At 47.6% G+C, this 14,600-nt stretch overlaps 1 protein-coding gene across 1 annotated transcript; it reads left to right on the forward strand.

The window, feature by feature from the left end:
• Nucleotides 1-13,329: 13,329 nt before the first annotated feature.
• Nucleotides 13,330-14,016, forward strand: LOC117890682 (E3 ubiquitin-protein ligase TRIM68). Its single transcript, XM_034795665.1, has 2 exons — nt 13,330-13,650; nt 13,712-14,016. Exons 1-2 carry the CDS (start codon nt 13,408-13,410, stop codon nt 13,790-13,792), a joined length of 324 nt encoding a protein of 107 aa, XP_034651556.1. The 5' UTR covers nt 13,330-13,407; the 3' UTR covers nt 13,793-14,016.
• The last annotated feature ends 584 nt before the right edge of the window (nt 14,017-14,600 follow it).

Here is a 14,600-nt window from a genome sequence, read left to right on the forward strand (position 1 = left end):
GAGAGGGGATGCGGCCATAAACGTGTTTTTACAACTGTCATGCCCGAGGAGAGTGAGGGAATGGCAGGGGACATCACTGGATGGGCAGCATGTTGTTTGCATCGGAGCCATGCAGTCGATATTTGCACGGCGACGGCTCTCTGAGTGTCCTCCGACTGTGACTGGGACTGTGTCTGTGTCTGGGGACTCGGACTCATGTCCTGCTCGCTCTGCTTGCTGCTAAGCGCCAAGGATTGGCTGCCAGGCAACTGTGGAGGAGCACAAGGCGTCAGGGATGGGAGTGCTAAGTTGGCTTGCAGGTGTGATTTTATGCAATTTGCTTTCATATTAAATGAGTGCTCTGGCCTGGCCCGAACGAACACACACACACATGTCCTGTTGAGAACTCTCATTCATTGCCTCGAACCGAATCTCTGGGCTGTCGGAGGCGACCCCTATGGATGCCACTGGTTTCCTCTTGTGTGTGGCTGCCGCCGCTGCTGCTGCCGTTGCGGGCAAAGTAACTGTGCAAACGTTGCAGCTGCAAATCCGCAATCAGACAAAGCAAATAATTTTGCAAAAATAAATATGAGGGATTATTGTGCTGGCTGGCAGGCAGGACTACAGCAGCGAGGCGGCTGGAAAGTATGCTATAATAAAATGCAGCTAAGTCGATGGAGACGCCAACGACGATATTAAATTTCAAGTGCATGTGCTAAGCCCCGCCAGCGAGTGGAGAACACCACCCCACCGTCGGCTGCCATTGAAAGCGGCTGTCCTTGCTGCATCAGCAGCTTCTCTGGTTCACCTTGCCGCATCTGGAGGCCTCATCCCCCCTGCCCCAACCTCAGAAGGCTCCTCAATATCCACGACATTCATTTGAATGCATTTACCACTTGAGAGATTAGCCTGAAAGCGGGCTCTCAGCTCCCACCACACAACAATGTTGGAATTTTGAAAATTTACTTTTGTCATTGCTTTTATTTATTCTTTTTTTTTTTATTTGGTGGCTTTGAGGCATGCCCCCACAGCCACGGCACCCCCATCAGAGTCATTATTTTGATTATGGAACATTTTTGCTGCCTTTTTTCGACAGTTTTGTTTGCATTTACTCCTGCCTGACCCGGCCCATCCCTGCCCAAACATTCCTCTCCACAATATCATTATTCAGCCATTGTCCTGGCGGCTTCTTACTGTTATTATTGTTACTGCTTTTTAGTCCAAATTATTTTTAAAATATTAAAAAACGAAACGTCAGCACTCCACTTTGGGCGTGTGCAGGGTGCTGGCTTCACGTATTTCTCGACAAATTAAATGACTTCCATTGTGTGTCGGGGAAATTAATTTGAAGTGCCCACACAAATGGGCATTCGATTTGAAAAGTGTTTGGAGCTCTGCGTTCACCTCTGAGATTTTCAATTATTTGTGTAGAATTTACTTCGTTAAAGTGTTGCCTGCCGAGTGTGGATTGTGGTCAGTGGGTTTCTGTAATTTAATTAAGAGCTGACCAAAGCCTCAGGCCCATAATGACTTTGCAATTGGATGGGCTATGGCATAAAGATCTGTGCGGAAGTTAATGACAAATGCACGTCATTTGGCTTATTAGTGGTTTTATTACGCTATTGGCACTCCACTACAACACAATTACAATTACAATTACCACCACTCCACCCACCAAACACACACACACACACACAGAGAGAAATTCGAGTGAGTGGCACGCCTTTTGGCCATGAAATCCTGGAAATCAACGCTCTCCGGCTCAGTTTTCGCTCCTTGGCTGGGGTACGCGCTCGGCGCCAATTTGCAATTTCATTACAATGCTTAATCATCATTATAACGGGAGAGCTCCATATGTGAGCCATAGACAGGGGATGGAGTGTGTGTGTGTGTGTGTGTGTGAGAATCACAATATTGCTTTGGCACTTCCGCACAAGCACACACACGCACACGCACACGGACACACACAGTCGATAAAAATCCATAGGAAAAATGGCATTCTCACTGCAATATCGTGGCTGCCATGTCATCCGTTCATATGGCTGGACGAGCCAGGAGTATCCCTCGCATTTGTTGCTACTATTTGATTATATATGTAGCCATATCAGGCACCGTTCCATGTCATGTTCCGCGCACACACACAGACAAAGACAGGCAGAGAGCGAGCGAGCGAGCGAGCAAGCGATAGAGAGAGAGAGAGAGAGAGAGATGGAGACAAGCGCGTCAAATGCAGTTTATGCCCTGGCCATAAATCAAAATTTTTGGTTTTCTGCTGTCAGGCCATGGCATAGCTTTGAGCATGAGGACAGCCTCATGCAACGGCCATGCCAGAGGCAGGACTGAGGGCACTGAGGGGACTGAGGGCTAAAGCCAGTGCAGGAGGCACTCTGAGGCCAGCTAGAACATAGTGCACATTGCACAGTTTCTGCCTTTTTGCGTAACTCGTTTATTTTGGTGGTCATAATTTGCCGATGCCGCCAGAGTTTCGCCATTGCCGTGGCCAACGCATTCCATTCCTGCACGAACCATAGGGCTTTTGGGGCACTGTTGGGCTGCTCCTGCTGTGCTCTCTGCTAAAATATTGGTTTAGATTGTGTCAAACAAATTGAATTTGCGATTTTATGATGGATCCCGGCGATCCCAGGCAGCCAAGGGCCAGACACGTGAAGTGAAGTTTGGCTGTGGCTAATTGCCGGTGCGACTTATTCAACCGATTACCGAGTCGATGAACTTGGGCGTTGATGGAGTCACAATGTGGGATTGCTTAGGCACAGGTGCTTTGTATTCGATTAGCACTAAAACCCACCAGCGGAGTGTACTGGGTCATCCCAGTCGCGGATATAATAACCATTTCTTCTACATCTTACTCGAAGTTTCTTCCATTACTTCGTGCCTGTCCCTTCGCCCATTCTCTTCTTCATAGTTTGCTTTGTTGGCTCTCATCACATAAGCATTGCTTCCATCTCATGAGCTGGTTATTGCAGCTTATGTCTAATGGTCAGACCACCTATGGCTGCTGCATTTTTGCAGAGCTGCACGTATTTCCAGTTAATACAAAAACCGAATTAGGTTCTGCTCAGGTCAGTTCTCGTTCCCTGGCCAGCCCAAACATTCTGCCTGCCTTTTATTTAAACATAAATTCCTGCACAATGCGCTAGACGAACATTTTCCACATGAATTGTAAATGATTTCCAGGCACACGCTGGCAGACATACTCTGTATGAGATTTTGCCGATTGCCTGTAACTGGGTGGAGGGGAAACCCTTCCTCTCTCTCTCGTACTCCGTTCTGGGATTTTTCTATACTTTTTTATCGGCTGCCATCGATCTTGGGTCTTTGCGTTTGACAGATCGAAATTAGAAATCGCCGCTTTATGGCTGCTCCTGCTGCTGCCAACAACTGTTGGCAACCCAACTGTGCTTTGTGCCGCTTTTGTGGCTAATTGAATGTGGCAAGTTGGCAAAATACAAAATACAAAATACAAAATGCGAATGCGAGCACAAGAACGAGGACGAGCCGGGCTAAGTGCAAAAATTGTATACGTTTTTTGTTGCGAGCCAGCCGTGCAACCAATTTGCCAGCAAACAGCCATTTCCGGTCGCTTATCGCTTATCGAGTGGCACAACACCATCCCCCCCCAGCCCAACCACCCATTGATTTCTCAACGATTTCTTGGCCTTTCGTATGCAAAGAAGCTGGCGAGGCACTCGACTTGGCTCGCAGGAGCGTGCCGAAATATTGCCCGTTTAGCGGTTTATTTTAATGGCAAGAGCAACAGCAACAACAAAAACAATTTATGTCAGGTAGGAAAATCCTGTGCCCCACCGTTTTTTTGTATGCTTTGTGCCACTTGAACGCTGTTAACAAATTTGATTTTCGTGTTTGATTTGATGGCCGTGGTGGCTAGGTGGCAAAGTGGGAAGGTGGTAAGCTGGTGGATCCAAGTGGGGTCGGGGACGCGTGTCTGCGAAATGGAAAGCCAGCAGCCCCGCGATGGTTGGCAGCCCCACGTCTGGCGGCAAATGAGTGCCGACTATTTATAGTCCGACCCCGACTAAATGAAACTGTAAATTAGAGCTAGAGCCAGAGCCAGAGCCAGAGAGCGAGAGCAGGAGACAAAGCCGGCGCATAATAATAACTGCACTGCATTGAAGCAGCGCCCAAAACGAAACGAAACGAAACAAAACGGGATCCGCCGACAGAAAAATGCCCGCACCCCGCACACCCGCCCACTCACAGCATCGCCCAAAACCTACAAGCAGCGGCTGCCTGGAGGGGAAGTGCCAAGAAGCTCGCACGAAATGAACTCTGCCGTAAATGAACGTGTGCCGAAGGCCAGAAACACGACAACGCACGAAAAGACGAAGCGACGTAAAGCTGAGCTTTTGGGAGGAGCTTTTTGGGACAGTCCGTGCGCAGGTCTCTGCCGATGCATGTTCCCCTCTCGGCAAGGTTGGATGCTGCTGCTGCTGCTGCTGACGACGCTGACGCCTCTAGCTGTGTGTGGGAGCAGGCAACCGAACCGTCACTCTGAGGGCTTATCTCTACATCTGTGTAAGTGCTCGAAGGCAGCTCCGCACCGCTCTTCTTTGCTCTGCTCTTCTCTGCACTGCTTGCTCTTCCCTGCTCTGCGCTGCCGAGGCATTCTGTTTCGTGCGTCTTGCGCTTCTTTTCTTTTTGCATATCCCCACCCGGAAAATTCATCGCTCGGGATGGTGCGGACGGCGGTATAAAAACCCCCGCAACGCATTTCGCTGCTCACAAGTTGAAATCATTGCGTCCAGTGTGTGTCTTGTATCCTGTGTACCCAACAGCGCCACCCAGCAGCCAGTTACCGAAATTCGTCAACAGCCGAGCCAAAGCAAAGGAAAAGCAACCAGCCAGGAGTATATCTGGGATGCAGAAATCAACCATCAGTAGTTGTACAAAAAGTGTCAAAAAGTGACTAAAAATCGAGAAGCATCAAGCTGTAGATGTGACTGTGACTGTTTTTAGCTGCAAACTGATCCTATATGCAGGCAAGACTAGCAGAGGAAATACGGGAAATACGGCCACAGTACTGGTATAATTATAATTATACACCTACATATATTTTCAAAGCACTGGCGGCTCTTTAAAGAGTTCCCTGCCAAAAGGTAATTTGCATAATTTGTGGACCATGTTGCTCCGACGCTGCAACTGGGGCTGCAGCTTTCCCTGTGCTATGGCCGCTGCCGTGGCCGTTGGCTAATGCATTATTTATGCGTATGCCAGCTCAACACCTAGCAATTACATTTACAATTACGAAAAAATATGAGCGTCATTTGGCTGACCTTGCTGCACCGCATCAGCATGTAATCAACGGACACACACACACCTACCCACACATAACAAGGACACACGGGCAATGCCAGTAATAAATATACGAACATGAAGGATGCAAAAAAATTAGCAAATGCACTCGCTGAAAATGATTCAAATGACATTTCACTGCAATTGAACAAGCTTTGTTGATTAAGCATTAATACAATAGCAACAACAACGCAAAAAAAAACTGAAACGTATCGCAATTAAATTCAATTGAAAATCATTCAATCATTAATATGCAAATTTGTGCTGCTGCTGCTGCTGCTGCTGCTCTCTGTCTCCACTTCTGAGGTAAGTACATAAATATATTTGTGTTGAAAATTCATTAATACCCCTGCTCGCTGGGCATTAATTGAGCATTTTAATGAAAAACATTACATTGCCTAACTGGCGCATAATTAAACTGCAGACAGCGCCACGTCCAGTCCGTTCAAAACTGCCCACAACAATGTAATTTATATTGCCTCTTGTCCCAGCCAGAGCACAAACATTCACATCGTATATGTGTATAAATATATTAATCCTTTGCCAGCCCGAATATATGTATATTTCCACAAATATTTATATGCAATGCAAACACTTTACATTATTAAAAGCCGCCACGCCACCTGCTCCCAGCGAAATGCGCAACAAATTGTGTCATTTTTTTGTCGCCATTGGCTTTACTTTCGCGTTGTTATTATAGAAAAAACCAATATTACTTTTTGCGCTTTTTAATTTGAATATGTGTAGGTACACAAATACGTTTAAATAAATGTTATAAATATTTCAAAGTTCTGCTGATCATGGTGATTATTCGTTGCCCCGACTGTGTGTTAAGATAACACCAAGCTAAGGCTTAATGTTTAAATAATTATATAATTGAAACTGCAACAGTCAAGTCACAATCAATTGGATGTCCAGTGGGGCTGGTCGATAAATAATTGCAATGTAATTTCATGGGATTCCTGCAAAATGATGCGTAATTAAAGGACTGGCAAACTATGCAAATAAAATGTCAATCAATATAAATGAATGTTGTGGAACGAATTGTGTGAATAATTGATCCCATTCCATGCCTAGCATAACTTTAACACATTTATTCCATTTATTTTGTTAACCAAAGCCGATTATTTGCGTCCCATTTTCGATGGCAAATGGCTAAGGAAGATAAAGGAAAATATGCAGCTGTCAAAGGGAATTCCTCAGCAGGTGTTCACAGGGGCAAAAGCGAGAGGATAGATAGAAAGGACCAAGCAAAGAACCAGTGGAGAATGCGAATGCCAGACTCTTGCTTGCACTCGCTCCTGGTGCAGCACTTTAAATTCCAATTAAAAGGAAAATGTGAATAATTGCAAAAAGTGCTTAGTAATGCGGCGGAGCTGCTCGCATGTGTTTGTTAGTCAGAGAGAGAGAGAGTGAGAGGGAGTGCGGGAAAGCGGTCTAAGCCTGAGGTTTAAGGCAGCAAAAAGTCTTGTTTCAGCTTGGCTTAATTGCATTTTAGTTGCCAAGCTGCTGCTGCTGCTGCTGCTGCTGCTGCTGCTGCTGCTGCTGCTGATGCACACACCAATGCCCACATAACAACAACACCAACGACTTCCACACACTTAAGCACACATACATATACACACCACACACACACACACACTTGCACACTTGTGTAGTGGCATAAGCCTGAACGCGCGCTGTTGATTTTGCGCCTTTTGCCTGCTTCAGCATTTCCCGTTGCCGTTGCCGTTGCTGTTGCCGTTGCCGTTCGCCGCTTCCCTTCCCGTTGACAGTTTTAGTTATTTTCCGATTTCCAAGCCATGCACGATGCTAGGTTTTTCCCCGGCTTCCGCTACCCAGTGGCAGTGGCAGTGGCAGTCCCAGAGTCTCAGCCACCAGCCAACCAACCAACATGTTTGCCAGCTAAATGTGTTACTGTGTTTGCCTCAAATCAGCTTCCGTCATATGCCAAGCGGCAAAAATAAACAGAGAAGGCAGCGGCAGGCAGTCGGCCTGGCAGTTGGCAGCCAGGCAGCATAGAAGAAAAGGCAGCGAAAAATACAAAAAATTCGTGCAAGGACTGTAAGGACTAAGGACCATCGCGTATGCTCGTTAAAGTTTCGCCTTGGCTGGTCCTGCGCGTCCTCTGCGTTCTCTGCATCCTGCGATAAAGTGCAAATTTTGTTAATTATTCGTGCGTTCGTGCGCTTCGCCCTCTGTTTCCAATGTTTTCCCAGCGTAAGGGGAAAACTTTTTTTCCACTGCGAGTCGCAGAGGGTCCCGCCGGTCCGCTCCCTCCCCTCCTCTAATTGCCACAATCCTAGCTAGCTTTCTGCTGGCTTTTCGGGACACATTTAATGATACACAAAAAAATAAGAGAGAGCCAGGCTCCTTTTCTAATTAGACTCCGTGCAGATTGCTGCTCCTATTTGAACAAGCGATTGGGGATCTGCATATGCGGCGGCTGTCAGGCAGTCACCAAGGAGACACTGGATGACCAGTGAACAGAGGACAGCGCCAGTGGATGAGGGATAAGTGCAGTCATGTGTGTGGGCGAGTACCCACGACTCTGCTGAGATTTGCGCACGTTACGCATTCACACACCCACACACACACACACGAGCATAAATTATGCAGCCAAGTGCAGAAAATATTAACTTGAATAGCAGCAGTGGCAGTGGCAGTTGCAGAGCAAGAGAGTAGCAGTTCCAGTAGTGGCTGTGGCTGTGCCACCTGGCGGCAGTCAAACAAGACCGCACACACAGCGTGAGTTTCTGTGGCCGCGCTGGCGTGTACGTAATGTGGCATCACTGCCGCTCCCCTCTGCTGTGGCTTTGGCAAACATAGTTTCAGCAGCAGCAGCAGCAGCAGCAGCAGCTGATACAGCAATTTATTTCGTTAGCAACTCCCTCCGTGGACTCTTTTTAAAGAGTTTATTAAATCTAATTCGCTGTCGCTAATCGAATGCTGCCAGTTGTGTGTCCTGGATTGCATCTCTTGGCTGGCTCATGCGTTTGTTATGATTGCAAATACACTCGACGGCAAATTCAATTTCTGCCTCAACTCAACTCAGCATATCCTTTTGCATATCGCTTTTCTTGGCCAAGGACCTGCACAAGTGCGCCTACTTCAAAAGCTTTCACGGAAGTATTTATGCAGGGAAAACTGCTTGCTGTCGCATCCAATTTGTCAGCGCAGATGAGAGGCAGATGGCTGGAGTTGCCTTGAGGAATTTTGATCTCATTAGCTGATAATTTGGAATGCGTTTTAAGCTCTTCTTTGCACCATCGCTAGTCCTGCTGCTACTCTCTCTCTCCACCTCTGCTCGGCTGCAATCAAAAAATTTGTTTGGCTGTTCGAGGGAAAAACTGCTCCAGTCACCAATGGAGGATGATGGCGAAAGGGCCAGAGGGTGGGGCGGGGCAAACAATGAAATGAAAACTAGAAAAATGTGAAGTAAAGTGAAAAAGCCAAAAGCAAAGCTGACAGTCCACAGAGGGGGAGTACAGAGGGAGCGTAGCAAGAGCAGCAAAAAGCTTTGCCATAATAAAGTAAACGTACTGCTCGCTGCTCGAGTGCAATGGCAATTGTTGTGCGGGCATACAGTGCTGCTGGGTAGTATGCTGCCGGGGCACTTCATTCTATAAGCAACTGTAAGCAAAGCAGAGTAATCCACGCTCGCTCATTTCCACAATTAGGGGGGCAGCAGCTGAAGGGGCAGGGGGATGCCAGACCAACTTTAAACAAAATGTTGCAAGGGTGGAGGTGGGAGGGGCTGCCTGCAGCCCGAGTCTTTGTTTTTCTCCGAGCGAAGCTGAAGAAGAAGAACAAGACGAAATTTGAACAAACAAAAAATTCGCCATTTTTTAGTGCTTTTTTCGGGACTGCTCTTGACGTCGTCGTCGTCGTCGTCGTCGTCCTAGTCCTCGTCGAGTGCCAGTCCTTGACGGAGTCGCCCATCGCCATGGCATGCTTGGAATTTACTTTGCTTTATGCTCTTCCCCTGCTCAGCTCTCCCCCTTTTGGTTGCTCTGTGATGCTGGCAGGGAGAGGGGCAGTGCAGTGCGGAGCGGAGCGGTTCTGTAAGTGCACCTTATTTCTTTCATTTTTGCATTATAAAAGGTAGGAATTAATGCATAGACGAGTGAAGGAGCGGAGCTGAGCGGAGCGGAGAATGTCCAGAGAGAAGTATTCTCAGTGCTGTCCTCAAGTTCCTGAAAGTGTTGGGAACTGTTTTGTGGTTTCTTCTTGTTTTATGATTAAAGTTTGCACTGGGAGGGGGGCGGCCGACTGAAGTGGCTGCAACGGCAGAGTGGCCCAGGCAGGACTTAAAATATGAATACCATAAATTACACGATGAATATTGTAGAAATGATGCCAAGCAAGTGCCAAGGAACATCCTTTGCCACTGATGATCCTTGCGGCATATTCTAATTCGTTCTGTTTATCCAAATGTCGATCTACATATCTGTTTATCCCAATTTGTGTCCCAGGCACAGCCTCAGCCTCAGCCTCAGCCATATTGCTTATCCATTAAAGCAATCCCAAATCGCTCAACTTTGCATAATGCCAGTCGCCCCAGCACCCAATACCTCCCCCTCGCAAAAGACTACATACACTTCTCGTCTGTGCTCGTGCAGGGAGGGAGTGAGTGGCAGTTATCCTTTCAGCTATCCTTGCAGCAGCCTCCCCATCCCATCTCCCTGCATGTTCCGGCTGCTCTGGCTCTGGCTCTGGCTCTGGCTTTTCAAAGTTTTCCCAGCCATTGCATGTCATTTGCATAGTTTTCATTGCCCAGAGTCCTGCCCGGCTTCCTTCTGCTGCTGCCTCGCCTCTCATTGTTGTTGCTGTAACGAGCTGTCAACAATCTTTTAGTTTTGGCCATCGGCAAATGTATTTGCCAGTTTTTCAATTGAATTGTCGAAAGCGCCCGTTGATATCACAGGCTTTCCACTTGGCTGGGCTCGGGCTGCTCGGGTTCCTGCCGCTCCCGCCGCCCCCGCCGGAAAAATATTAACTTAATTTACGATATGGCCTAAACAAATTGCTCCACTCCACTCGAGACTCGAGACTCGAGACGGCCTGTTAATGTTGCAAATCGTCTGACAAATTGCCGGCATGAAAAGTGTTGCCCACTGGATGGATGATTTATGCCATCTCTGGGTCGATGCATGCGTGGCGGCCCAGTGGCTTAGACAAACTCAAACTAAATGTGCAACCTACTTTCCAATTATCCCGCACCTGACGCTGTCCCTGTCCCCGTCCGTGTGCCATCTCCTGTGTGCAAGGACCAACCACAATATCAACAATGAGAGCAGCAGAATGGATCCGAGCAGGCAACAAAGAGCGTCCTGTGTGGGGCTGGCTGAGTGCATTTTAGCTGGATTACGGCCTTCATGCTTCTTTCTGGTGTGGCCCCTCTCTTAGATGTTGTGGCATGTGTCTGGGGGGTTGCATGCACCTGCAGCGCCTGCATGCATGTGCGGTCGCCCGGTGAAGTGAACTGCACTAAGGTGAAGTGGGTGAAGGCCTCGGTGCACGCCTCAAAGGCAAGTAAATGGCCTTTTGTGCCCATTGTCTGAGAGCCATAATGTGAAGGCGCTGCTGCTGTTGTTGTTGTTGCTGTTGTGGCACGGCAGCCATTATATGCCAAAATAAGGCCACTCAATGCCAGTCCAACGAGATGCGAGTCGAGTGTCCTAAGAGCATCGCATCCAGTGGGGCTTGAGCCGAGTGTAACGGAGTGCGGCATCGTCTTCATCTGCGTGCCACGTCCTTCTGTGCAACTGAGACGCAGCAGCAGATGCAATTTTCATAATTCGTTTCAATTTAGTAGACTTTTCTGCTAATTAGTTGTACATTTAGTTGGGGGATGCCCCAAAGGGGTGGGTGGATATGCAAAGCGAGGGAAAACTTCAGCTAATTGCTAAATAAGCAGAGGTGAGTGGCACAGCGACAAGGAGCACGAACAGGAGCAGGAGCAGTAGTTGTTGCTGGCAGAAAGAGCAACAAAACTAGAAATAGAGAGAATTGCGCACCTCATTAAATTAGGCGCCTGGAATGGAAAGCATTACGAGTGCCTTTGTCTTTGTCTGTTCGCAGAAAATCGCCTTCGGGCAGGAAATCTGCTCAGGCAACATCCGTTTCCGCTGCTCCGTTGCTCCCTTGCTGCTCCTCTGCCCAACCAGTGAAATATTAACCCACTAACGAAGGGCTTCTGCCTCTACTCTTGTCCCAGTTCTCAGTTTTAACCAGTTACAGTCCATAATTCATTTGGTGTCACGTTAGCCCATTGGCCCAGCCAACCCATGATCCCAGCTCCAGTTGTCCATTGTTGCTGTTTTGTGGTCTAAATTGAACCGAAAGCTTAGCGCATAAATGAGCTGAGAGATGAGACGAGCTGAGCTCTGCTCCGTGGTGTGTGGTCCGTGTCCGGCAGGAAAGCGGAGCTCATTAGCGGCATGAAGGAGCGGAAACAGAAGGACACAGGAGACACCTAAGAGGAGGAGGAGCAGAGGGAATGATTTGCGAATAATTTAACAGCATTTTTAATCAGTATTGTGGAAATTATGTGGTTTGATCTGTAAGTCCATCCATCTTCAAGTGATTTGAAACACAAATGTTTGCGCTTCCTTTCGTTTTCCCTCCCACCAATCACTCATTTCAGGGATAATCAAAGTGCCCCGATTCCCTTTTAATTCCTTCAACAAACAACAGACGGAATCTGTAGAGAAAACTTCAGCTCTCTGGGCTCTGCCTGCGATTAAGCCAAGTTGTTTTTATCTTTCGGTGGGCTTGTCTTTGGGTTTGCTTTGAGAATCGAGCACCTGCGAGTAGTTCAAGGCTCGAGAAAAGTTCCCTGAGAACTTGCTGGGGCATTTATAAACATATATAATTAAGGAGAAACTCTGGCAAATTAATTCAAGTTGAAAATTTAACAACTTGCCGAAAGGAGCAAAAACTTTACCCGCTGCACGCTTACCGTCCTCTCTCCTTCCACCGAGGCAGCAACAATCACAAACAATTTCTGCATGCCAAACAATAAACAATCAAGTCAAGTTGAATTCAATGCAGGAATGGCTGGGGCGGGGCCTGAGGATGGGTCTGCAGATGGTCATGCAATTGGCAACTTTTTAATCAACTTGAGCAAATGCAAATGCAGGGCAAAGGAGAGCAGAGAGAGTGGAAGAGAGACAGCTTGGGCATACGTTTTATATGGTGATGTAATTGGCCAACACGGATTTGGGGCGTTAATAATGAGTGTGTGTGTGTGTGTGTGTGAGGAGTAGCTGCAGATGGATGGTAAATTACAAAGCAGAAAACTTACGAAAAGAAGCGCCAGCAGCAGCTGCAGCAGCAGCAGCTGTGTGAGCAAGTGATTCAATTTGTCAGCTGCTTGTTAGACGGACTTTGATGGCATGTTCCCATGCCTGTGTCCTGGAATGGACTTGCAACGGATGAGATGTGACTTTTAGTGCCTGAGACTGGCTGGCCGCCTGTCTCCGTGCAGTTTGAACTTAATTAAAAACCTTGTTGGAGTAATCGTCGCCTTCGCTGTTGTAGCAGCAGCTCCTTGCCTTGATGTGGCCAAAGTAGTTGGCCAAAGTTCGATTTTTGTCGTCTGCTCTGCGGTCGTTTGCCTCAAAGTGCAAAGCGTTGTCCTGTCCTGCCAGGCGCCAAAGACACTTGCACGGCGACACATGGCGAATCACTTGGCCTCCCAGGCTCATCCCTCCAACTGGCTGGCACTTGCTGACTGCCCCGCCCCCGCCCCGCGTCTAATTGAGTTGTACAAGACTACTACTAATTGCATTCGATGCTTGCCGCTTGAGTTGCGGCAGCGATGATGTAATTAAATTTGATTGGGCTGCCTCGAAGGAGTCGCAGTCCTGCTCCCGGCTTAAGGTGTTTTTCGCTCAGATTTATGGCGGCGAATTTTAATTAAAACGGAGCTCCCCTGCTCTCTGGCTTTCGTGTCAAAGGAGTTTCTAAATTTTTAGTATCTAAACACAAACACAAACACACACAGACACACTACAGCATAAACGAACCCCAAGAAGACACACACACACACAGACAGACATTTACATTTACATTAACAGACTTCCCCCAATCATGCTGCAACGGAAAGGCAGCCTGGACAACGGACAGCAGCAGCAGGAGGAGGCACAGGTGGAGGCTGAGGTGTGTGCCTTCTGCCTGGATCAGCTGCAGAATCCGGTGAAGCTGCGCTGCAACCACTCCTTTTGCCGGAGCTGCCTGGAGATCTATCGCGAGGCGCGCAGCTGGGTGGCCGAGCGCTGTCCGCTCTGTCGGCGCACACTGGAGGAGCATCTGGGGGCACGCGGCTGGAAGGGCGTAAGTGCAAGTGCAGTCTCTCCTCTCTGTTCTCTGTTGTGCACCTTCTACGAATCCCCAGACCTGGAGCCTGGCTGCTCTTATCTTGCCTCTGCTGATGCTCAGCCTGGGGACCTTCTACTTGCTGCTGCTCTACTGGTAGACCGCCGGCCCCGTAAGATGTTCAGACCTATTCAAAATTAGTTATGCGTAGATGGAGCGATAGGCTAGGATGCGTACAAAGTTGAGTGAATTTTAATTAAATCTAAAAGCCATAAAATTCCATGTGGAATGCGCTTTATCCTGGTCCATTGTCCATTGTGCCTCATCCTTTGTCCACCTTGCGGCGCATATAATTAATCTGTATCCCCCTGCCCAGCCGAGTGGCACATCTTAGCAGGAAAACTTTATTGTGTGGCAAGCTTCAAGCTGCAAGTAGCTGGTTGCTGGTTGCTGGTTCCTGGTTGGCTGCTGCAATTGCACCTCAAATCACACATGAGCCCTGCGGTTCTGGCTCATGACTGGAGCAAATTTCGGGCGCTGCTTTTAACATTTCGACCACATTTTAATTCAATTTTCTACGCCAATAAGCCCCACACAAAAAAAAACTCCTCCTGCACATGCATATGAAAATAATGAAATAATATTTATAAAGTAAATATTTGCATTTGGGAGCAGAGAGTCAGAGTCAGAATCCAGGGCAGGGCAGCTGCAGCCATAGACAAGCGCATTCCAGACACACTGCATGCTACGTACATTTTAGTACAAAATATACACACAAAACATGCATAAATATGTACATAAATATGTACATTTGTAGGTTTATCCTCCCCTATCATGTGTTCCTTTTTATTTCTGTTCTTTTTCTGCTGCTGTAAATCAAAATAACTGCCCAACGCAATAAATGCAGAAAATATTTGTCCATTTTAAAATGAGCTTAAAAAATAACGTCAAATATGCCAAAGAATTAA

The sequence above is a fragment of the Drosophila subobscura genome, chromosome E, assembly GCF_008121235.1.
Source record: "Drosophila subobscura isolate 14011-0131.10 chromosome E, UCBerk_Dsub_1.0, whole genome shotgun sequence".
Taxonomy (NCBI): Eukaryota; Metazoa; Arthropoda; class Insecta; order Diptera; family Drosophilidae; genus Drosophila; species Drosophila subobscura.